This window comes from Danio rerio, chromosome 10, assembly GCF_049306965.1.
Source record: "Danio rerio strain Tuebingen ecotype United States chromosome 10, GRCz12tu, whole genome shotgun sequence".
NCBI lineage: Eukaryota > Metazoa > Chordata > Actinopteri > Cypriniformes > Danionidae > Danio > Danio rerio.
Genome location: NC_133185.1, coordinates 23,936,130 through 23,963,198, shown reverse-complemented (window position 1 = coordinate 23,963,198; position 27,069 = coordinate 23,936,130). Strand labels below are relative to the sequence as shown.

Sequence of the window (27,069 nt, the reverse complement as noted above, 5' to 3'; positions counted from 1 at the left end):
GATAAGGAACTAAAGATGAACTTATTGTAATGTAATTAACAATATAAAAAAGAAATGTAAAAATGGAAACAGTGTATAGTAAATATTCATAGAGGGTTTGGGTTAAAAAATTAAATAAGTGTATATGCCTTGTCTTTAAAAGTAAGGTGATATTGTGTTTGTGTGAAGCCATGTATTTTATTTTATTTTATTGACAATTTGTGAGGTTTGATATAAAAACTGTCAGGATAATCTTCTATGTAAAATGAAAATAAATAAAAAATTTAATCCAACTCTAATCCTTAACCATAGACTCAACCCTATACTGTAAAAACCCAACAGTCAACTTTATCAAATGAACTGAGTGTAGGTAACTCAAATTGTACTGAAAGTTAATTCTACTCATTTAAAAAGAGTTGTAAACTCAGTGTTAAAGGTTGGAAGTTAATACCTCATTACTTCAACTTAAGTGAAGTAAGTTCACAGTACTCATATAGATTAGTGTTTTTAACTCAAATAGTTTGTAGTGATCGGTTTGCTCAAACAGTTTCAGAGTTGTCTTGACTTATTTGTTTTTTTCAGTACTCAGTTGGTTTCAGTTCTCTTCATTTATTTGGTTTTACTGTGCTGACATTGCTTTGTTTACTCAAATGGATTACAGTTCACAGTACTCATTGGAATTAGTTTTGGAACTTAAATGGTTTGCTGTAATCGCTTTCCTCAAATGGTCTGGGTTACCTTATGTTTTACAGTGTAGCAATACATTATTTACAAAATCAGCTGGAAATAAAAGGTTAATAACCATGATGATCAAGCACCAAAACCAGATTTTAAGACTAAACCTTACATAAACTGTAACTCATACACCAAAAATCAGAATAAAAAAATAATGCTCACACTTTATTTTGATGGTCCATTTGTTGAATTAAGTTACATGCCAACTAATTCTTATTAGATTATAGATTATGGACTATTAGGTTGGGGTTAGGGTTAGTGTACTGTAAGTTGACATGTACTTGCAAAGTTTCTTATAGTCAGTTAAACGTCTGTTGAAGGAGAATATCAACACATTTTAAGCAGTCTATTGCTCAAATGGACCATCAAAATAAAGTGTTACCAAAAAAAACCTCTCAATATTGCAGTACATATTGTCTCAATTTGATCCATAACACAATAGCATGTTAAAATGCTCTTTTTAAAATGTTAATAGCAAAATAAAATGTTAGTTTTTAGATATACAATAAAACTGTAGTATCGATGTGCACATCCATAGAAAAAAAATTCTCTATCCATGTTCTGCCAGTAGAGAAAGAAACATTTTTTTGGTCTGTTTCCAAATATTTTTTTTCAGTCTGTTTGTTTTCAGATGATTTCAGAATTTTAAATTGCATCAATATTATTGATAATGCCTTATACATTTGAGAAGGCTGGAGATTGAAATATTGTTTTACATACTAAGAGATTCTAAACTCCAAACTGTTTGTTCTGTACATGTGAACACAAAAATCAAAAAACAAGTACTCTTACAGTATATGAAAATACTCCTATTTTGTATGTCCTAAAAAAAAAAAAAACATATGTGGTAGAATATCTTCACCCTGACAAGTGAACGGAGAAATGTGTGCAGGAGCAAAGAGTAATGACAGTCACCTTCCTCCAGTTGACTTTTGGAGCTGGGTTACCGACCATCTGACAGGGAATAACAAGCATCGTCCCCACATCCTGTCTGTACTCATTACGAGGTGACACTTTGAATGACGGAGGATCCTAAAAGAAGAAAAACAAGAACAGTAAACCTTGAGAATTCACACAGACCATAAATAACTGTCCTTTCATATTTTCCCCAAACAAAAAAGACAAACTTGTATTAAATTTATTTTGTACAATAGGTACACTATACAGCTTTTTTATTAAGAAGTAAATACATCTAACACTCATGCAAACTTTTGGGCGTTTTTATCCATTTTAGCTAAAGAGTAACTTTTAATACACAAGGGTTAAATAATGTTATTCCATAACCCAAACCATTTTTTTGTCTTAACCTGAAACCCTGTGAGGGTATTGACCTTATTCTGCATTGCAGAAGTGCACTTATGAGAGAAATGTCTATCAGAGAAATGACAAGGAATTATGGCTGAACAATATATTTTATGTTTGAGCATCGATATCACAATGTGTGTATCCACAATCAAAGTCACATCGAAGGATTACATTGCCTCCAAAAAGTATTCATAGCTCTTCACTTTTTCCACACTTTATTACATCACAGCCTTTTTCCGAAATGAATTAAATGCATTTATTTCCTCAAAATTCTACACACAATACCTCATAATGACAATGCGAAAAAAGATTTTTTGAAACTGTTGCAAATTTATCACAAATAAAAAAACGGAAAAATCACATGTACACAAGTATTGCTGTAAATCTCTAAACTGAGCTCAGGAACATTCTGTTTTCACTGATTATTCTTGAGATGTTTCAGCAGCATAATTGGAGTTCACCTGTGATAAATTCAGTTGATAGGACGTTATTTGAAAAAGCATATAGCTGTCTATATAAGGTCCCAGGGTTGACAGTGCATGTCAAAGCACTATCCAAAGGAATTTTCTGTAGACCTCCGAGACAGGATTGTCTCGAGGCACAAGGCTGGGGAATGTTATAAAGTTCTGCTGCTCTGAAAGTTCCAATCTAAGCTGATTGGGGGAGAAGGGCCTTAGTCGGGGAGGTGATCAATAACCCGATAGTCACTCTGTCTGTTCTTCTGTGGAAAGAGGAGAACCTTACAGAAGGACAACCATCTGTGCAGCAATCCACCAATCAGGCCTGTTTGGTAGAGTGGCCAGACAGAAGCCACTTCTCAGTAAAGGGCACATAGCAACCTGCCTGGAATTTGCCAAGAGACATCTGAAAGACTCTCAGACGACAAGAAACAGAATTCTCTGTTCTGATGAGACTAAAATTGAACTCTTTGCAATGAATGCCAGGCGTTACGTTTGGACAAAACCAGGCACCGCTCATCACCAGGCCAATATCATCCCTACAGTGAAGCATGGTGGTGGCAGCAGCCTGCTGTGGGGATGTTTTTTCAGCAGCCGGAACTGGAAGAATAGTCAGTATAGAGGGAAAGATGAAGATGAGACATCCTGAATAAAAACCTCCTTCTGAGTGAAAATTTAAATTCATTATTGAGTGTAAATTAATTGATTTAATCCATTTCGGAATAAGGCTAAGGCTGTAACTTTAAAAAATATGGAAAAAGTGAAGCGCTATGAATGCTTTCCAGATGCATGGTACATTGATTATTTAATAATAAAAATTATTTATACAATGATGACCATGTTATTTTACATTTAATCGATCAATTTATGTATTTGAATACTGTTAGACTCCACAAAAGGCACTGTTTATTTAACTTTTCTTTTTCCTCTGTCATATTTTTATTTGCTTGTAATTTATTAAACTTTATGTAAAGGCATTGTATAGAAAAATACTTGATCCTCCATGTCTAAATTTACGAAATCTTTCCAAATAAAGCTATTTAAATCATCTAGTGAAATTATCTTCATATCAAAATATAAAACAGAATACTGCAATGTCAAATTTGTTCCAATATCGTGCAGCCCTACATAGAATAATAAACAGCAGAAAACAGTCTAACTATTTGCTCTACAAACAAGTGTGTTCATGACTATATATAAAAAGTAGAATAATGTAATAAGAAAAAAATTAATCAGTTTTCAACATTAAGGGCCCTATCATACACCCGGCACAATACTCTTTTAGCTCGGCGCAAGGGTCATTTTAAGGTGTTGCGCCACGCTGTTTAAATAGCAAATGCATTTGTGCTCAAATGTGTGCCCATAGGTGTTCTGGTCTAAAAAGCAGGCGTGTTTTGGCGCATTGCTATTTTGAGAAACTGTAAATAGTCTGATCTTTAGACCAGAACAAAGTCGGTCTATTGTCTGGCGCAAAGTGCGCCTGGCATACACACTACAAACAAGATGCAGAGCAATATGCAAATATCTTTACATATGAAAAAGATATAATATCTTAAGATAATAATGATATATACAGGATATAATTAAAAATGATTAAAATATTACAAAATATATTAATTTCTAGCTTACATAAAGATTTAAAAACCACTGCCTCAATTTCTTCATCTCGGGAGGCTTTTTCAGTTCATTCAATTTGCTTTTGTATAATGTTATTATTATTAGCAGTATTATTTATTATATACATATTTATATTTGTTTTATTAAATTTATTATTGAGACTGGAAGTTTCAAGCCAAAAAGCTTCAAATGGTGAAGTACGTGAAGAATAAGGTCAACAGAAAACATTAATATTTTAAAACTCATGCAATACATTGTCATCATTCACAAAACTGTTTCTTGTCATATTTGTGAACAAAGAACTAGCATTGTATTTGACCCCCTATATGTCAAAACATCAATGGAATCTTAGTTCATGACCATTTTAAAGTCGAGATAAACTTTAGTGTAAACTTTTGTATGACCTTAATATTTCCAGTTGCTCCAAACAACAGCATAAGACATAAACTCTCAAATAACACCTTATTTATAAAGTTCAATGTGTACATCAATGCACATTTATGCATGCGGAGCTGAAGCACAAACAAAACAAAATGTCCTTCAGCGGGATGCATGTTTTATTTAATAACTGCTGGAGATCTAAGTCACATAGAATACTTAATAATTCTCTTTAACCAATAAACAACAATAGCATAGAGTGAATTATAATGTATATACAGTTGAAGTTGGAATTAGTAGTCAGTAGTACGCCTGTTAAATTGAAATTCTTTTATTTTTTCCCCTATTCCTTTTTAAAATGACAGTTTTAATAACTAATATCTAACAGCTGATTTATTTTTGCCATTTTGACTACATAATATTTACTAGATATTTTTCAAAATACTAGTATTCAGCATAAAGTGACCTTTAAAGGCTTAACGAGATCGAAGAGCCATGAGGAGCCCCCCACCCATCCACCTGATTCAGATCATCAGCTCATTAGCAGAGACTGAAAGACCTGTAATGGGTGTGACATCCAAAACATGCAGCGTTGTGGTCCTCTGGGTAGTGGGTTGAGAAACACTGTTTTAGACAACGTGGGACATATATATGACTGTCAACATCTCAAAAAATGAGCTTTGGTGTTTCGTGACCCTTTAATTGGGTTAATTGGGCAGGTTAGGGTAATTAGGCAAGACATTTTATAACAATGGTTTGTTCTTTAGACAATCGAAATCCAACATTGCTTAAGGGGGTAATAATGTTGACCTTAAAATTGTTTTACATTTTTAACTACTTTTATTGGAGCCAAAATAATACAAATAACACTTTTTTCCCGGAAAAAAATACTAGCAAATACTGTGAAAATGTCCTTAATCCATTTAATCCATTAAATTCACAGTAGCTTATAATTTGAAAGTGATCTGTAAAGGAATTATAATAACAACAACACTGTTTAAACACACCTGCAGTATAACAGTGGTGGGCTCAGACTGTCCCGTTGTCCCAAAGCTATTGTATGGAGTGCATATGTAAACACCAGCAGCATCATCATTGACTGTCGCAATGACAATAGAGCCGTCTGAAGCCAGCGTCCATCCAGGATACTGTTGAAAGAGTTTGACAGTTATTCAGAGTCGATTCTGAAATAATGCACTTCGCAGAGATGTTAGGTTCATCATCAGAAGAGGGCTATAAGTGGTGCACAGCATGACATCACCCAATCAAAATCAATATGTCAAGAACTCAGGAAAGCACTTAGAAGTAGCGCTGTACTTATAGAAATGTACAAGTTCAAAAAGTCTTTTGTATAGCTATTGAGAAAAGCAATCGTTTCTCACCATGCCTAAATCAAGTGGTTTGCCGTCTTTGATCCAGTCGATGTGTGATAATGGAGGTTCAGCTCGGACAGGGCACACAATCGCACCCCTCATGCCAGTGGGGAGGAAGGTCAGTTTGGGCATCTGAATCACCTGTGCCGGGTCTGTCAAATGAAAACATGGTATAGGGGTCATAAGTGCATAATTGCACAAGTTATGGTAAAAAATAAAGTATAATAAATTCAAAACACCCACACAATCTTATTTCTAAATAGCAACGATTCAGCTGTGTCAAATAAACTTTGACAAGTACGATCAATGCAGACAATTAGATCTTCACTTGCACTGTTGCTGACCCACAGAGAGCAAATATGTTATGAAACAGTTTCTACTCGTCAGTATTTCTGCTACAAAAAGCCACAAAAGTACTAAAATAATGTGTTATAGGTTGAGTAAATACCCTTTTGAAACTACCTTGACATTTCAATATTGTATCAATTACAATGCTACAATATGTAATGGTGGTGATATACAGTTGAAGTCAGAACTATTAGCCTCCCTTTGAATTTCTTTCCTTTTTAAATCTTTCCCAAATTATGTTTAACAGAGCAAGGAAATTTTCACAGTATGTCTGATAATATTTTTTCTTCTGGAGAAAGTCTTATTTGTTTCATTCCAGCTTGAATAAAGGTAGTTTTTTGTTTTTTTTTACACATTTTAAGGTCAAAATTATCAGCCTCTTTAAGCTATTTATTTTTTCCGATAGTCTACAAAACAAACCATCGCTACACAATAAATGCCTAATTACTCTAACCTGACTAGTTAACCTAATTAACCCAGTTAAGCCTTTAAATGTCACTTTAAGCTGTGACAACACAAGCATGTTGAGGACAGTGTACGATGGAGGAATTATGATCACCGGTTCAAGTGTTTTATCTTGAAATATCTAGTAAAATATTATTTACTGTCATCATGGCAAAGATAAAATAAATTAGTTATTGGAGATGAGTTATAAAAACTATTATGCTTAGAAATATGTTGAAAAAATCTTCACAGAAACGCCAACTGACCCAGCCGAGGCTCGAACCAGCGAACCAGCGACTCCGCCACTGCGTCGCACGGTCAACCAATACTCAATTTTGAATGTCTCTTTGTTGCATTTATTTGATCAAAAATTTTGTAAAAAGAGTAATATTGTGTACATTTATTACATTTCTAAAATGTTATTTACAGTTGATGAAGAGAAGTACATTTTTTTAGCATGATAACTCTCTCTTAATGGTCACGTGATCCTTCGAAACATATATGCTTATTTGCTGCATAAGAATATTTGAAGATTAAATATTTTGTAACCTTTTAAATGTTTTTCCTGTATCTCAACTAAATAAAATAAAAAAATAAAAAGTAAAATAAAAAGTGTCTAAATAAAGAAATATAAGCATGTATTATTTGCTTTTTTAAAATGTTCTAGATCCAAACGAATGATTAATTATAATAAGGTTAATAACAAAATATCAATTTAAAAGAAAAGCATTTCACATACAGTATGAGAAGTACTTTGGACAAATATGTGCAATATGTGGACAATTTTTTTGGCATTCCATTTGAAATTCAACTAGCTTAAAATGCTGAGATGCACATGGATGTGGATTTGCCATTTTCTACTCTAATTTAAACATTTATGTTCATAAGAAACTTTTATTTTGCATAAAATGTTGCACACATGGTATGTGAAATGCAGCTTGCAAAATAGAAATTAATATTTGATAATATAACCTGTTTGTGCTAAATATTAAATCTCATGTACTCGTGCCTAAACCATAAAAACTTGATTAAGTTTGTAACTTGAAACCTAGTGAGGGCAAACCCAAATTCAATCTGATTTTGCACCATGACATGCAACACTCAGTGGCTCAGTGATTAGAACTGTCACCTTACAGCAAGAAGGTCGCTGGTTCAAGTCCCAGCTGGACCAGTTAGAATTTCTATGTGGAGTTTTCATGTTCTCCCTGTGTTTGTGTGGGTTTCCTTTGGGAGCTCCGGTTTCCCCCACAGTCTAAAGACAAACTAAATGTAATTGAATAAACTAAATTGGCCATAGTGTATGAGTGCGTGTGTGAATAAGTGTATGGGTGCTTCTCAGTACTGGGTTGTGGCTGGAAGGGCATTCCCCGCATAAAACATATGCTGGAATAATTGGCGGTTCATTCCTCTGTGGCGACCCCTTATAAATAAGGAACCAAGCCGAAGAAAAATAATTGAATGAATGTAAGACACACTTACGCTGCACAGTGAGTACGGCAGAGGCGGAAGGGGAGACTGGAAGTCCATTAGTGGGCATGCAGGTGTAGTTCCCAGAATCCTCTGGGGCCAAACGGGATATGAGAAGTGTACCGTCCACTATGACCTTAATACGTGACTTTAGAGAACTAAAACAAAGACAAACACTTATTAATAATACATAATCTGACAGCTTCTACAAATATTGAACAGTTTAATAACAGAACTCACTCAATGTGATAAATATCTACTCCTTGTCTTTGCCATACGTAGGTCATGTTTGGTGGATCTGCTTCAGCCTGGCACTTCAGCTTGGCATCCTGGGACATGTTGAGGACAGTGTCCGATGGAGGAATTATGATCACTGGTGGACCTGTTGTTTATATAATAATATTAATAACAATATCACTTGATTCATTTTACTTTTAACTTGATTTTCTTTGTTAAAAAACTGTAAACTTTAGCAAACTTATTTCCTTATTATGGAAGTAATATATGTGACTCCTGCTGGCAAAATAAGTCAGAATTTGCCCAGGCTAATTACTGTATAAGCTGCAAGCAAAACAAGTGAAATACAGCATGTCTATTTTAATTGGATTGGTTTATTCACACACACAAAAAACAATCGTTCATTAAGCACTTACTGAGTGAAATATTCCAAATACAAATGAAACAAGTACCATTTTAATTTGAATCTTTTTCTGAGAGGAGTTCAACACAAGCACTTCTGGATAAACCTTTCAAAAGTCTACAGAAAAATGCTTGTAGTGAAAAGTTTAAGCTTTAGCTAAAACACACTTTAATATCATCTTTATTTAATGGGATATTTTTACAAAATAAAAGTGTGGTTTAGTACATTTAAAGAAAAAATTATATCAATCACACTTTACATGTGTGTGCAAAATTGCAGCCTGTTCAAAGCCAGACAAAATAGAATAAAAACAAAATTACTTAATTGTAATTGTTAAAGAATTTTTTTTTTACATGACTAAAAACTGCACATTTTAAAATGAACCCATAAGTAGGGCCAGACAGAATCTGAGAACATTTTTTTTTTTTTTTGCTATTTCTGCTGAGACTGTGGATTTATGCGGAATGATTTTAGAAGTATCATAACTAAAAACTTAATTTATGAAATAAAAAACAATACATTTTAACTCTTATTTAATGTTTACAATGCAAATTCAATTAAATCCACTTATTTGGTAAACAAAGCAAGTCTCTCCTATAACCAGTTCAGTTTCCTTTATTTTTGTCATTCAAAACATCACAATAAATTGTAAAGCAGAATGAAACTATGTTGCATCAGACCCAACAAGAACATAAAAACATCAAACAATAAAAAACCTAACATAATAAATAAGCTTTTATAATTTGCACTGTACTATTGCACAGTTTGTTATAATGCAGTAGTAATAATAATAATAATAATATTTTGTGCTAGTTGAACTATTTATTGATATATTATTACATACTAGCTATTCAATAGTATTTAAGATACGGTATTATACAAAAGTCTTTTAGTGACAGGATAAAAATTATCACCAAACCTCACTGATTTGCTCCTCAGGCTTCTGTAAAGCCTGCCTGATGGCATGAGGATGAGCAAACTATGGCCAGGGTGGGTTGGATCCCTTAAAATGCTATTTGCCCTAGACAGACAACGTTGTTGATACAATTCCTCGATAGATTTCATTTTGACTCTAACGGCCCTTTCAGCTGACTTTACTATCTTCTTAATGGTGTTCTTGTCAAATACACTGCTATTCTCATACCAAAGAGAGATGCCATTAGTGAGAACACTCTCAACAGCTTCTCTGAAAAAAAATGTCAGGATTGATGGGCTGAGGTGTGCTCTTTTAACCCTCTCAGAAAGTGCAGTCGCTGGTGCGCTTTCTTCGCAAGACTGCAGGTAGCATGAAGAGACCAAGTCAAGCACCCCCAGGAATTATACCTTCCCATAATATATCTTCTAAAAGACAGAAAATATTACTTTACAAACTGTATTGTAAATAATGCATATGAACATTTTAATATTACTATTATTATATCACAATAATATTAGTGAAATCAACTTAAAAACTGAATAAATATATATTTACACACATTTACACATATAACTTCAGAGACTAAACGAGGGGCTAAAAATCTGCGGATTTCTGCGCACGCAGATTTCATGTGGACTTACCCAAATATGCTATTATGTTAATATACTTTTAACAATTGAAGATCATAAGTATAAATACACATTACACTATATTACAAGACGTTCACAACATAGGCTACCATAAGTTTTTACGTCTGTTTAATCCGTTTAATTCTTTGAGGAGTTAAACCTAATACTTTTGACTTGTGGAAAACACTGTCTGTGTTTCAGCAACAGACCTGTGTGACGAAAGGGCGCTTGCAAACGTAAAAATACACCACTAGAGGGAGCCATTCATTCAGAAAAGCTTTTAGTTGACATTTAGCATAAAAGTATGAGCCAAAATTGTAACCATCCCTCTTTTTTGGCCAATAATGATATTTTAAGACCAAAACCAACACTTGAGTTGCATGGCAGTCGTACACAAAACTGTAATCTCACATATCTTATTACTGATGCCACTTAATTAATATGCATGAGCAAGACTCATGGGTTTTATACAAAACTTTTCCAATAATTAACAATCGCTCAAAGAGATAATGGTCACATTTTATTTTGATGATCCGTTTGTTGAATTTAAGTTATATTGCATCTGCATGCCAACTAATTCTCATTGGATTATAAGTAGACTGTTAGGTTGGGGTTAGAGTTAGGGTTAGTGTAAGTTTACATATACTTGTAAAGTTTCTTATAGTCAGTTAAATGTCTGTTTAGCAGCAATATCAACATATATTAAGCAGACAGTCTACTAATACTCAAATGGACCATCAAAATAAAGGGTTACCAAGATAATTTGACTAAAAAAATGTACTAACAGTACTACTCTTAGTCAACATCAAGTGGTTCCAAAGATTTGAGTTCATTTTACTATTGAACAAAAAAGATCATTTGAAGAAACTGGTAACCATTGACATCCATACTATAGACACGAAATATTAGGACTTCTCTAATAATTAGTATCAATAGTACGTATGTCAGTGGCTACCGGTTTCTTCCAATTGTCTTTAGATAGACAGTGTCGCTCGCTTTTTAACATTCTTCAAAATGTCTTCATTTGTTTTCAACAGAAGCAAGGAACTCAAACAGGTTTGGAACAAGCGGAGTAAATGGATTTTGTCTCGTCAAATTGGCAAAACCGATGCTGGCTTACCGATGATTTTGAGTCGTGTGACATGAGTGGCGTTTCCTTCAGAGTTGGAAGAGTAACACTGATACTGGCCTGCTGCTTCTCTGCTCACCGCATGGAAAGACACACTTCCATTGACCATCTACAGGGGTTAAAATGAGAGAAGTGAAGTGAGTGGAAGACTGTAGGGGGAAAGTGAAGGATAATTTTGTTTTAGACCTGATCCTCCACTCCATTTGTAATCTGATTTGAAGTCAGTTCAATCAAAATGGTTTGTTGTTATGAAATCTGATAGCTTTTAAGATAAAGTGGGTATAAAAGTGAAAGCATAAGTGGAAAAAGTTGACAAAAAACAACATATTACAAAAAAAAAAATCTGAGTATTTTTGTAAATGTAGTTAGATACTATTGTAAATGTTATCATTTTTAATTAAATATGTTATTTTAATGTATTTTTTATTTTTCTTTTAAACTATGTTTTTTTTTTTTTTTTAATTGTATGTTTACATTGATCTTTCTTAATTTTTCATTCATGTTTCTTTAGTAGGAAAATTAATGAAAAATGCTAATGTTGTTTTCAGGGGTTTCATTTATGTTTGTACCATCAAACACTGCACTAATATGTATTTGGCTCTTTAAAAACAGAACAAACTCTTTTAATGTGTCACACCCAACTTCCAACAGGAAATACAAGAGGACAAGAAGGGCAATAGCAGCTGTTCAGTATTTCGTAAGGTTTTAAAGTGCTTCATTCTGACCTTTACTTTGTGTTGAGGTTTTATTGGTGCTCCGTCTTTGGACCAGGTGATTGTAGGCCGCGGATTTCCCTGCGCTGCACACTTCAGGGTTAATGATCTACCAACAAACACTTCCACCTCAGGAGGAGAGGTTTCTGTCAGCACTGGAGGAGCTACAAGCACAGAAAACTGTTATTATCTCTCAAACCCAGAACAGATTCCAGCAATAAAGAGTAATATATCTGAGGAGAAAATCTTCAAAATAAAAGGTTCCACTGAATGTTGGACAGTATATACATACAAATAGATCCCATCAGCTACTTTTCAGCAAGAGACATAGGTCGATTATCTCTTATTTTTAAATAACATTACATATAATATTAATAATAATAATAATAATAATTTTAATAATAATAATAATTTTAATAATAAAAATAATACATTTTATTTTGTATAGCACTTTTCCTACATACATGCAACTCAAAGGGCTTCACAAACAACAAGCAAACAAGCATTGTAAAATAAACCAAATGAACAAATGTATAGACAAATAAAGCAAAATAAACAATAAATATATACTAACATAAAAGCATACATGTACACACATATTTGCATATATCTACACAATTACACACATAATAGTCCTTATATATGCATATACATGCACACACTGTACATGCATACATACATACACCTACACAATATACATACTGTATATATAAAAAAAATGCATACACTTCACATAATGTTATATTCATATGCAATTTTAAAAAGATGTATCTTAACATGTTTTTTCTAAAAAAAAAAAAAAGAATACTGGGGGACTTTTTTTATTTAATTTGAGAAACAATTTCAAATTTTTGGAGCATAGTGACTAAAAGAGGTGCCACCGAATCGCATTCGATTTACAGAGTAAAATTCTAAAAGTCCAGCACTAGAAGAGCGTAGACAATGGTTTGGATTGTTTCTCTATATGCAAGAAATGTAAGAAGGTGTCAGGTTGTGTAGGATGTATAGTTGAAGACAAAATTATTAGGCCTCCTGTGAAATATTTCCTACTATATTTTTTCTTATATATTTATCTTTTCTAGAAAAAAAAAATCTTATATATTTTAAATTAATTTTAGGGTCAAAATTATAAGCCTCTGAGAAATATATATATAGAAATATATTTTTTTAATTATAATTATTTTTTTATCATTTACAGAACAAACATTGTTGTCCACTGAATTTACTAATTCAATGAAATTGCCCAGTTAGTCTAGTTAACTTAGCTTAAGTTTTTAAATTGCACTTTAAGCTGAACACTAATATCTTGCAAATAAAATATCATGTACTGTCATCATAGCAAAAGAAATGAGTCATTAGAAAGTAAAACTGGCATTACAAAATATGTTGAAAAAATATTTTCTTCTTTAAGCAGCACTTGGCAAATATTTGAAAAAGAATAATAATTTCAACTGTATACCTATATTTTAACAATCGATCAGATTTTATTATTTTATTTCATTTTTATTTATTTAAATGTCTCATGTTTACAAGACTGTGTTTTTTTTAAGAAATACTGTACATTAAAATCTGTAATATTGTCAACTACTGTTGTAAATAATGGCTTTCTTTTTTTAAATATATTTTAAAATGTAATCTATTTCTGTGATTGAGTTTTCAGTGTCACGTGATGCTTCAGAAATCATTTTAATTTGTTGATTTGCTGTTCAGAAAATATTATTTTCAACTCTGAAAACAGATGTGCTGCAATATGATATTGTTAAAATGTGGGATACATTTTTAATCTCAATAAAAAGTACATTTATTTAAAATGTTAATGTTTTGTAATATTTCAAACATCTTTAATCTCACTTAATTCAAATGATAAATGGCCAAAGCTGAACTTCTTTAAATCTAGCCTCTACTTAAAAACTTTTAACTGAAAGTTTCGAAATGGCGTCATGAGCACTGACTACTTAATACTTAATGACTTTTGTTTTTCATTTACAGAAAACCACACTGAGTCTAGCCAGGCCTGCAAGATGCTGTTTCTGCTTGGCGTCCTGCGACTCAAACAAACGATGAGCTGAAAACCGAACCCAGTATCATCACAGGCCTGGAGTGTCTTCTTTAATGTATCCCGAAGCTTTTAGGTGTGTCTGATAAAGACAGACAGCTGAAAAGCAGCTGGCCTGTGTGCTCACTCATTGTTCACTGCAGGTCTGAATAGAGCACAATGCCATTGTCTCACTGGCTGACATCAAGAGAAGTGCTTTGATAATTCTGATTCAGACAGCTGGAAAACTTATATATGCTCTCAGGAAATACAGTAAGAAAAGTACTAATAATATCACCATACTTGCACATTTCATTGATTACCTTGCAAGCATTATGGTATTATATTATGATATTATATGCTTTTTAAATGTTATGCTGATATTAAAATGAAGAGTAATTACATTGCACAAAAATCTGACCACTGGATGAAGTCAGGTTCCTTTTTTTCACATATTAGTGTCAAATGTTTTTACAGAGGGGGTTTTGAAAATCCTATAATTCAGAAGTAATTCAAAAGTAGTGTATAATCAGGCATGTTATGAATGAACAGGTCGCTCAGTAAAAACCATCAGAATCCAGAGATGAATAAAACTGTAAAGTCTTTAAGTGCTGCGGAAATGGAGAATTATGGCTCATAAAAGTTATTTTGAGAAAACCCTCCATTGTAATGGTAATCTACAGACACTTTCTCATTGGAGATGTTGAGTCCCACCTGTGACGAACAGCCGAGTCCAGCTGCCGCTGCTTCCAGCTTCTTCTGTAGTTTGATCCAGAGGAAGGATTCGACACTCATACCAGCCTTCATCCTCCAGCTGAAGACCACTCATCTGCAGAGACGTGCCCCCGAAGAGAGACACTCGACCTGGATACGGATAACTAGTTTTATGACTCATTCCATAACTGAGGGTACATTACAAGCATTCGTTTTCCTTAAACTAATGCCATACAGCAAATGTCAAATTTACAGTAGACTGAATATATTTTAATATAAAATAATGCAAAATACTTAAATGTGATTGTTACGACTGAAGTTTATTTATTTTTTTTATTATTGCGGATTGTACTCCTTTTTCTTTTGTCCCGCCTCCTTGCTGTTTTTCTGCTGTCTTATAGGCTCCCACGCCGGCGTGATTCCCTGCTCTGATTGGCTGCTGGTCTACGAGGCCTGTATAATAGGGAGCTTCCGGCAGGAATCGGGGAGCTCATTTCTGCTGCGTTCGGTGTTTGGAGTGGAGCTCCTGGGTTTCCCTCACTCCTTTGGCCGACGACCAACAACAATCACCTTTGTATTGATGACCATCCTATGCTTGAATAGTTTTTGAGAGTTTGAGCGTGTAGGGGTGACCTGCCTATTTATTTGATTACTTTTGACTTTGTTTATATTAGGGAGTCAGGTAAGATTCTTGTATGTTTCTTTAAATAGTAATAGGTAAGTTAGTGGATTTATTTTATAGATTCTTTTGTTTATTATTTTGGCCTGTGGTCACCCTGACAAAATGCTCGTTTATATAAACCCTATTTTTCTATAATAAATATCTTCATATATACTCTCAATTGAGTGTGTGAGTTTGGTTGTCGACCGAAGGGAATCTTTTGCTTTAAGTTTTGTTTAGTTTGGGAAATCCACCACCCCAACACATTTGTTTGTTCTTCGTTTATTATGCCCTTTTTGTTTCCCCTAGACTTGGGGCGTAATAGTGATAGTCTGGTAATCATTGTTTAACTTATTTTTAAACTTTTTAAACAACAGAGTTGACAATAACAGAGTTGATATTTTCCACCATTTTGTGCTTTAGCTCACATGTAAACCTCAAACCAGATGGCATGTCTGAAACAGAATTGTATATATTTTATGTAATAAGTTTGGCTTATGAGGCAGAGACAGACAAAAATAGCTGTATTAGGAGTCTTTAAATACCTATAAATACACACACAAACATTCTTTTTAGAGATAACATGATCAAACTTGTGTAATAAATCAAAACTTTTTCACTGAATTCTTTGTTTTTGAAAAAAAATATATCAGAAGGTCTATCTTAGAGATGTAAAAAGTATATAATAATGTTTTTTAATAATTCAACAATCTACAAAATCACAAAGTAAATGTGTTTAAATCGGTCATTTTTAATATTAGTACTGTATCGTTTTTAGTATTTGTTTATCTTTTGCATATTCATTCATTCATTCAACAAACGTTTTAAAAAGTTTTAAAACATTTATTTAAATAGAAATGCATGTATATTTACAAGGTTATAAAAACAAACAAACAACCATATAAGACTTTTATTGTTAATAATAAATTTGTCCTGTTTAGTGCTGCTTAGTGCTTTTTTATGATCAGTATTTTTAGCATATTTATTTATTATTTAGAAATATTTATTTTATTACAATTATTTAAATTGTAAGTAGTTTTAAATGAAGTTCCTAATTTTACTTTTAGATAACAAAACTTATTGTAACTTGTTTTAAACACCACATAAACATTAGTGCTACATGATTACATTTCTATGTAAAAAAAATAATAATAATAATACAAATGTAAATCATACACACTGCACATGTCTAGTACAGCATGTTTTTAAGTATGTGAAAGCTCATATGGTCATACGTTAGTGTTTAGTGGAGCATATGAAATTCAATGAGTTGCCTGGTGACTGAAGCCTGCAGTGACGGTGTTTGCTGAATCACTCCACCTTCTTTTCTCCCTTCCTCTCTCTCTCTCTCTCTCTCTCTCTCTCTCTTTCTCTCTCTCTCGCCCTCTCCCTCTCATTCAGCCAAATGAGCTTTTCAAACACTTGTTTGTTCTTCAAACTCAACACTCTTTTTAAATAGTCTGGCAGTCAAACCCTTCCCCACAGGAGCCACATGAAACATAAAACGAGCTTGAAACAGAAAATCCATCAGGTATGAATGTATGCATGGCATAACACTATGTTTCTGAAAATCATCAGCGACAGTAGTCATTAATAGGTCTCCCATGAGGAGTGACTGTGGAAACAGAGATAACAGCTGAGAGCATCATCACAGTCCGTCATCTGCCTGTTTTTTTTTTTTTTTTTTTAAACCAGAGGTCATGAAATCGTCCTGAGGGATTTGAACAGGAGCACACAGATACAGACACAAGCCGACACTGAAATACTGCCACGGCTCCTGTTGCCAGTGGTTTGGATTTGAATTTAGTTGCCGTAGTAACAGGGATTTAAATCAGCTCGGGGGTGGGGCTTATGGGGAATTTAAACTTTGGAGGGGAGGTGTAAAGACAACTGCCTACTACTGAAATTTCAGACAATAACATGTGATAAAGAACTTTAAAAAAAAAAAAAAGTTCTATAAAAAGCTTTATTTTTTCAAACTGAATAATAAGATAATGATTTTACATTGTTAAAATAACACACAATACCAGTGTTTTACAACTGAATACAGCTGAAAAAAACAGATTTTTAGTTATAACAAATAAAAAACATTTGTTATTCATTGTCATTATTTTTTATCTCTTTTAAGTTTTTTATTGAAATTTATTTAACCTTTTTTTAATTAGCTAAAAAATATAAACTGGTCAAAAGTTTGGGATAAGTTTTTTCTTTTATGTTTTTTTAAGAAAAGTATACAATTTATAAACAGTATTTATTCATTGTAAAAAAAATAAATTATATTAAAATAAAAAATAAATTGTTAAATACTTATTAAATTTATAAACTTCCGAAGCCCTGCGTACCCGCTCCAAGGTCTGTAATTTAATTTACTTTCACATTCTTTACATTTTAAAGGTCTGTGCTGGTACCCCATAAGTGGTTCAACTCTCTCATCAGTTGGAATAGAATAACTTTTGCATCGATTATAATAGAGACATTTTTCTTTTTTCTATTTACTGACATGTGCAGAAACCACCAAAATTAATTACAGCAACCTAGACCGGAGAGAAAATAAAAGGTAGACTTTCAAATTTGAGTTTACAAAAAAGAAAAAAAAAGTATTTTTTTGGAGGGGTTTATTATAACACAGGCAACCTATACAAGTGTTTTTTTTTTTCTTTAAAATCATACTAAACTTTTGCATGTACACCTCTGCATGTGGATTTGGAAAGCTTTTGAATTTGGGTCAGCAAAATCCAGGCAGAAACCCCAAAATAGCACCTGACTTTATAACTTCTTCCTTATTGTTTGAAGTTTCAAATACAATTATTACTACAGTCATTACTTTGTTTTTTTATCATTACAAAAAAATAATAATAATAATAATAATAATAATAATAATAATTCATATTAGAGTAATTTCTGAAGAATCATGTGACTCTGAAGACTGAATTAATGAATCTGAAAAAAATCCTCTTTGAAATCACTGGAATAAATTATCAAATTGAATTATAAACAAGTTTGAAAAGTTATTTTTATAGTTCAAAAACATTTCACAATTTTACAATTTGCACTGTATTTTTGATGAAGTAAATTAAGCCTTGGTGAACAAGATAAGCTTGTTTTAAAACATTCAAAAATCCTACTGACCCTAAATTTTTGACCGGTAGTGTACATTTGTTGAACAAACGCTTGGGCTGCTAATCAGAATTATGCGTATTGTCGGCCCAACAAATTTTAATTGAATGAACATTTTATTTAGTCTTATGCCTTACCCAGAATATAAAAATACATATAAATTCATGTAGATTATTTACATTAATCAATACTATTAGAATGTGAAGAGATTTTCAAAAAACAGCAAAAAGTGTTTCTGAAGACCTACTGCACCTTAAGTAAACATGCCAGAGAACAGAAAAAACAGAGATAATACAGCTACTGAGCTCTAAAAGGCAACCTCTAAGCACTAAAACTGACTTCCGGGGATTACTTCGTTAGAAAAGGTGAGTAAAGTAACCATAGAGAGCAGTGTGTTTATGCCCATATGTTATTTATAAAAACACAACTGTAAAGTATCTCTAAATAACCATACAATACTGCAACACACCATCATCACCATGTGTGTGTGTTCACCTGTTTCCTGGAGCAGCACAGATTTATCTGAAGTTTTCACACGCAACCATTAACTCACTTGTTTACTTATGAGTGACGACTCATTTCCCACTGAGCAGATCACAGTCAAGCAAACAAGAGCTCGCTGCGTTGCTTAGTCAAATCTCAGGAGAAACTAACATTAGAAGTAACATATACTGTCATGTGAAGCAAATGTCAGAGTGCATTTATGCCGTAGGAACCTAAATATAATTATTTATAGGGCAGAAACAGCTGATAAGCCAAAAATTACTGGTTAATTTGATACAAATAAGCATTAATTAAAAAATTCTTAATTCTTAAAATCCCCAATTGATTGACTACAGTGCTCAGCATAAGTGAGTACACCATTTTGAAAATGAATATTTGTATCCATTTCTCAGTGAATATAGGCAATGTATTTTGGTGCATTTAAATAAAACAGATTTATTAAACAGATATATTTATTAATACAATATTTTAGTCACCAAACATCTTAGAAATTGAAAGATAAAACAATTAAATAAATAAAAAATATTGCAAAAATGTCAACTATTTTTTTCCCATTTTTTAAATTTGTATTTATTATTTTTCTATAACATACAAATATTTAACTTGGTCGCTGATCGAGCCTCGGCTCAGTTGGCGTTTCTGTGAGGAGTTTGCATGTTCTCCCTGCATTTGCTTGGGTTTCCTCCGGGTGCTCCGGTTTTCCCCACAGTCCAAAGACATGCGGTACAGGTGAATTGGGTGGACTAAATTGTCCATAGTGTAGGAATGTGTGTGAATGAGTGCGTGTGGATGTTTCCCAGAGATGGGTTGCGGCTGGAAGGGCATCCGCTGCGTAAAAACGTGCTGGATAAGTTGGCAGTTCATTCCGCTGTGACGACCCCGGATTAATAAAAGGACTAAGCCGACAAGAAAAGTTTTTGGACCGTTATCGTTGTTTTGTTAGATGAGCTCCAGATTTTTACTTCAGTACTGAATAATCTAATGTATATGCACAAAAATAACATTTTATAGCTTCCTATTAAAAATATGAATTTAAAATATAGATTTGTGAGGGTTGTATAGATTTCTAGCACAAAACATCTAAAATGGCAGGGCAGAATCTAATTTCAAGTTTCACTATTTTTTAATATTAGAGTCAAGGGTTGTTTTTAACTGAAAGGATTTTGAGAGTATCTCTTCATCACTCAATAAATCAGAAAATTCTGTGAACAGCTAGAAACAAAAACATAATTAGTTTTATAAAAAAAAAGGTTTTTTATCAGGCATATTGTGTATGAACTGATTTCACAGAAGAAAACCTTGAGAATGAATAAAACTTTGAGGTTTTGTCTCTGTAAGTGGAACTGAAGTGAGGATTTATGGTTTAGTGTAGGAGGAAAACTCATTTGAGAAAACGACTTTTAAAAAACCTTCTGAAATCTACAGGACAAAATTGCTGAAGTGCAACTAAAGCCTAGTTCACACTACAGGATTTTAAACATCAGCAGATCGCTGTGCTGTTCACACTACATGACTTGACTTTGTGTCTTTTAATCTCTGTGGTGTTCACACTACGCAACACTCTGTGAATGATCCACAAGAGGGGGGTCACACACTACATGATCTGACAACAACTCATTCCCCATCAGCTCATTCAAGCTACCAAACCACAGCCAATGAAAATTTGAGGGAGGAGTCGTCAGAAAAAGCTGAACACTATTGGCTGCTTGTGTGCTGATTACATCACTGACAGCGTTTCAAGCTTTGGAGAAAGCATTTAAAAACATTGTCAAATCAGCTGATTTATCAGCGCATTAATCACTCATCTGCAAGGTTCCAGTGGATAGATATACAGAGAGTTTTTAATTTTTGTAATTTTATAACTCTTTGAAATAAAACTAACATATTTATAACACCCTGCCGTTTTCTAACTATCAGTGTATTTCTTTCTGACATTGTTATTTTTTTTATTACAAAACAGTGAAGAACTGAGCATTTCTGCCTTAAATTACCATATTGGTCAAAATGACTGCATGCATATCTGATACTTTTCGCCGTGACTTTAAATATGTGTGCATTTTCTTGCCTGGCAACTTCCTGCTAACATAAATAAAACTTTCTGATGGCAAAAACATCCATTTACTTCAGATATCTTTCAAAACAGCAGATTCTGTGCTGTTAAAAAGCTCCTGTTTGAAAGTGAAAATGAAAGCCAAGCCTTTAAGTGTTTTAGTATCTTAACTACATATTTATAGGCTGTATTACCAAAAAAATATTATATTTTTAGGGTAATGGTGTCATTGAATATGATGCCAGACATTCAAAGCTTAATTTTAATATCTCAATAATAGCTCTGAATGTAAATATGATGTAACAGTATGGCGTTTTATATGAGAACGGTCAGAATGAGCAGTATGGTAATTCTAATAGTTACAGAATTCTAATTCCACTGTTAATATAGCCTACTCTCATGTCTGTGTTAACGCAGAATGAAGCGAGTGCACTGATGCCCATTCTGACCAATCACAGATGTTTCTGCTGAGCTCCTGAACACACAGCCATTCAGCTCATGCTGATATGCTCTCTCATTGGCTGTAGCTCGTCACTACATCTGACCACACGTGGGGTTGAGTCGGCCGACTGCTCTGGAATATTTAGCATGCTGAATGTTGCATTTCCGTCTGTGAGGTGTCGGCGACGCGTCAGCGAGCCTCGTTGATGCGTTTCTCAGTAGTTCACACATAAAGAGCGGCGAGCGCCGAGCACCCGCAGATTTCTTCACGATCACAGCCCGATCTGTCGGCGAGCTCGTTAACTTCCAAATCGGGCTCAAATCAGGCTTAAAATCCTCTAGTGTGAACTAGGCATAAGGAAACACTTAAAATTGCTTCTGAATGTTTTCTTAACATTAGACTAAAAAAAAAAAAAACACTTTGTTACAAGCCCAAATGCACACAATATGAATACTGACTGGAACATCTTGTCTTAAAGCAGTGATGCCCAAAGTTGTCCAATCTGAGAGGAGAGTGAGAAAGATAAAGAGGATTTGGGGCAAATGCCTTTAAAAGAGATTGTCATTTCTAATTTCTAATTTTTTTTTGTTTGTTTGTTTTATTAGTGAGCTACAAAAAAAAAATCAAAGAGAAAAAAATATTGTAAATGAAACAGATTTGTAAAAATTGTACAGTAAATAGTGTCACTCGATGGATATTGGACTATGCAGATGACATTGGTGAGTAAATCAAGACAAAACTAGTGTAACTCTATTCTGTTATAAATAAGATTGTTTTTGTTTTTACTGTAATAAGTTCAATAATAAAATATAAATAAAATTTAAAGAATTATGCTGTATTATTTTATATAAAGTAATGTTTTCTAATTATTTTTAAATATTTTTAAATAAATTAGGAAATTACAAGAAGTTTGATTTTTGGCCCTTCATAAAAAAAGTTTTGCCACTCTTGCCTTAAAGTAATAGTTTACCCTAGAACAAAAATGTAAAATGAAGATATTTTGAAAAATGCCGGATACCAGCAGCCATTTCCAACTTTTTTTTAAACATCAATCTTTTCTGTTCACCAGAATAAAAAACCTCAAACGTGCTCAAAGCTCAAACAAGTAGAGGCAAAATAAATGGTGACAGAATCTGATGACAGTGAACCATCCCTTTAAACGATGTCTAAATTCAAATTAACCCTTGCTTGTAAAACAACCAGCAATAAAGTCTATTTGACTAACACTCAAATCACCTCCAACTCAAATATAAAGTTTAAAGTTCAAGGGTGTTTTCAAGCAGTTGTGTGACTTGAGGCGATGAAACCTGGATTCTAAATCCAATCCTCTACCTTCTATCCTAGAAACATTGTGTCACCCTTTGGCGCAGGTTTTCCCAGGTAGGGACTCTCCAGTTTCAGCTCAGGAAAGCGTAGCTCGGGTTTCAGACCGCAGTCGTCATCTGTTTTCAGTTCATTGTGTGTCAAGACTCTGTTATCTTTTGAAATTGGAATCATCACAATGGGCTACTGGGAAGCAGCTTGGTTTGACTTGACCAATGGCTTCTCGAGCTGGAATGCTGGTAGTTAACAAGAGTTTAGATTTAGTGTTTAAATTTAAATGTATTCCTTTAGCAAATGTTTTTTTTTTTTTTCTACAAGTGAGGAATACAAGAAACACTTCAAATCATCAGACAGCACTTCACAAATGCTATAACAAATCTAATTTATTTTTGAATTTATTTTCCCAGCACACAGAGAGTAGACAGTGTGTCCTACAGGTGGTTTGTCAAGCACACTCACGTGTATGGAGCATATGGAGAGGAAAAAAGTGCCTCTTCTACAGGTTGGCTGTCAGGCCTACTCATCTGCATGAAGCACAATAAAAACTGCATGATATTTTTTAAGAAATACAGAGTATTGATAGGAAAGTGTTTGGTGCATACAGAGAGAAGAAAGTGTGTCCTATGGGTGGATTTAAATCCCAGAGCCTGTGTTTTTGTTAGTCTTAAGTCTATATGATGATATACAGTGTGGGGACTGTTGTTTCGGTATACCTGGTTTCATTTTGCATTTATGGGACATGCGGGTTGGCTATGCAGGATGTCAATCATTCAGGACATGGACTGACATGTAATGACGCAATTGAGAAGAGCCCCAATCATTGCGTTGCAGGACAGTGGGACACTATATAAGGAAAACGTTGCATCAGTTCGGGATAGCTGGCACTTTGTGTGAATTTGATCTGTGTTTGACTTCTGTTTTCTGTGTGTCCTTCTTCCTTTTTGCTTTGATCCACCATTGTTTGATTACTTTTGTTGGTGTGCTTTGTTTGCCATTGTAATACTGAATCGTTTTTGCTTCAAACTTTTGAGAATTGTGAACGTCGTATCTGTGTATTATTCTAGATGGAAGAGAGGGAATAGGTAAGCTCTGTCATGTGATCTACATGGTAAACGCAGCATTCTTTTAATTATACACACTAAGTTACAGATGTGTGCCACACTTGTAAGTTTTGCTTTGGAAAGAGAGTAAGTAAGATACGACGCCTCGGGCGTTGAAGGTTTACTTTTTATTTAATTTTGTAGTTCGAGAGGAAGAGTTGAATGGGTTAGCTGATTTTTGTTTTATTCTTGTTTTTTTTTTGGCACATTCCCATTCTCTTTGTCTTCCTTATGTCTGTTAAACTGTAAAAATGTGTGTGTGTGAAATCGTTGTCTTATTTTGTGTGAAACTTTATTTTTCTATAAGCATTTAAATATCCACAGCTTGTTCATAATAAACAAGTTCACTTAAATAGCTCTTTTGTGTCTTGTTGTTCCTAACAGTTAGTTTGTGATTTGCAGGTAGCTTTTGGTGATTTGCAGATTGGTAGTCCCGACCGAGGCTCATGATGTGGATAAAGAGTGCAGCATTTGGTGTGTGGAGAGGGTTGATAGGAAGACGCTAAACTGACGTTCTACTTGCTTTTTATTCTTCTTAAGTTTAGATCATGAGCTCACGGGTCACTGCCATGCATACTTTCACCACAGATCTATCCTGCTTATAATATTTTGATAGTTATGCTTTCATTATTAATTTAATTTTTTTTACTATTGACTTAGTCCCTGTTGCCTTTTTCACTATACAATTTAGAGCCAGTTGTAACAGTGATTTGTCAAGCACATTCGCTTGTGTAAGGCACACCCAGAATTGCAAAAACATTTGAGTCTTTATAACAAGGTGTCTGTCCAATACAAAGAGGAAAAGATTGTGTCTGCAGAGGAATGGCAGCAGATAAAGATTGTGAATGGCTATTTGTAAAATTGTCAGTCCGTTATTTGTAAAAAGGTACATCAGTAAAATCATCAGAGTGATGCTCTTCACTGCAATCTAAAAGGTGATTCAAAAAGAATACCACAACTTTCAGGTTGATGTCGCTCAAGAGTCCGGAGGGGGTCATATTGAACATCTGAACTTGGTTTCTACTGAAAAAAAAAACTTTGTTAACTATTCTTCACATTGATTAATTATCCAAGGTTCCATCATGTTTATTAAATTAAATAGAGATTTTTTTAAGTTGTGGTATTCTTTTTGTATCACCCTGTATTTTGTATAATAACTAGGCTCTATGAATCTCAGAATTACTGGTAATTTACTGCTTTATTTCAGAAAAAAACTACCATTGTATTATAAGCCCGTTAAGATAAACCAACAAATCAAAATAAAAGTTTAGTTTAACTTAAACAAATTGTGACAGAAATCTTATATTATTCCAATGTACTTCTCAATTTTATATTTGTAATTACATCATTGAATAAATTATAAATACAAACCTAAAGCAACAAACTACAAAAGTATTTTGAAATATATTAAATATTGAAGAAAAAGTTGACAAATGTTGTACATTTTAATTGTAATGGTAAAAATTGTACATATTAAATACTTATTCAAATAAATAAGAGTTATTATAGTTAATAAAAAATAAAATCATTTTGCTGCTAAAAAATAGCTACAAAAATCTCTTCTTCACTCATATTCTGTTGGCATTTGCTATTTCTCTCCTAAAATGTTAAAACAGAATTTTTAGATTTTGCACAGGTTTTTTGTTAAGGTCATGTAAAATGTTCTTATCAGGTGTTTCTTTTCTGGGAGTCAGTGCAATCTGAAAATCTCTTTATAATGTGATGAATTCCAACATTGTAAAAGTAATTTTAGCTTCCTATTTACCTGATTTCTGTTATCTTTTTATAGTATATGAAAATCAAACACAAAAAAAGCCTAAATGTGCATTTGATTTTTGAGTGAATTTTCTCCAGTAGCCTGAATTGTCTCACTATGAGCTTTAGACTGGACACATGAGATACTGAACAGCCTAAGGCAACCAAATTTACTCCAAGCTCACTCTATCCCTCCTCCTGTGGTGCACCTGCCCCCCTCAGCCACACCTTAAGTCTGACTTTGCAAAAAAAGTCCCGGCTTTACACCTTTTGTTTCTTTTCTTTGTTTCACATCACACAAAGCTTCAGTTGACACCCTCATTCTTTTCTTCTGCTGCAGGTTTACATCGGCCTATTCATCCCTGAGTTCAGTTCACAAGGAAGGAATGTTAAAGTCTTGAACAAATGTGAGGAAAATCAATAATCAGTGGTGATTAGTCTAAGAAAATCATAAAACAACAGATGTGGTGCATTATCAATTGAAAACATTCGCTCATATGTGATAGCTTGCTGCATGAGTAAGCAACTGTGCTTACAAAAGATCACTTTTTGCACAAATGTGCTTATAAACCAACGAATAAACCATTGAATAAGTAAGCAAAATCACTGAAAAATGGTTGATTATCACAAAAGAGCACTGTATGTGAAACAAATAGTTCACCCAAAAATTAAAGTATGGTGTAAAAAACAGTCTATTAAACTTATTTTGCTTGTAATTTTTTCTTAGCTCTCAAAAAGTGCTGGTAGCCATTCACTTACAATATATGAATCACTATAAGACTGTTTTAAAAAAAACTCTTCTTTAATGCTCTATGAAAGAAAAAGTTCCAGGGGTGAGTAACTTAAAAGCAATTTAAAAACAATACAGTAGCGAAAGATAACTTCACTATGTCAGAAGTGAATACCGAAGCGACAGCAAAAAAGAGGATTCCATTTGGTCTTAATGATTTTTTCGATGGGTAATTTTCACTAATTATGATGGCATAACAGTCAAAAAGGACAATTGACCACAGAAATGTGTTTCAGCTAAATGAATATGATTTTAATCTTCAAATCCCACGCTATATGCAACTTTAACTAGCTTATTTTGACTCTGACTTAGTTTGACTTTGAAGCATTCAGATACACTGCATTTTATTTAATTCTTATTATTTTTACAGAAACATTAAGCCATATATGTTACTCACAGTGGTGTAAAATAACAAATTACAAATACCTAAATTACTGTAACTGGGTA

General features: G+C 33.3%; 1 protein-coding gene across 2 annotated transcripts in view; it reads right to left on the bottom strand.

Moving 5' to 3' along the window:
* The window catches only part of igsf9a (immunoglobulin superfamily, member 9a), a 59,242-nt gene that overhangs the window by 12,654 nt on the left and 19,519 nt on the right, over positions 1–27,069 (bottom strand). For both annotated transcript variants that reach the window (XM_005155645.6, XM_680537.8), the window contains exons 4-11: positions 14,881–15,030; positions 12,144–12,295; positions 11,410–11,527; positions 8,345–8,486; positions 8,117–8,262; positions 5,855–5,997; positions 5,480–5,620; positions 1,630–1,746 (exon numbers count right to left, since the gene is read on the bottom strand). In XM_005155645.6, the coding sequence (XP_005155702.2) occupies positions 1,630–1,746; positions 5,480–5,620; positions 5,855–5,997; positions 8,117–8,262; positions 8,345–8,486; positions 11,410–11,527; positions 12,144–12,295; positions 14,881–15,030 (1,109 nt within the window). The remainder of the gene's footprint in view (positions 1–1,629; positions 1,747–5,479; positions 5,621–5,854; positions 5,998–8,116; positions 8,263–8,344; positions 8,487–11,409; positions 11,528–12,143; positions 12,296–14,880; positions 15,031–27,069) is intronic.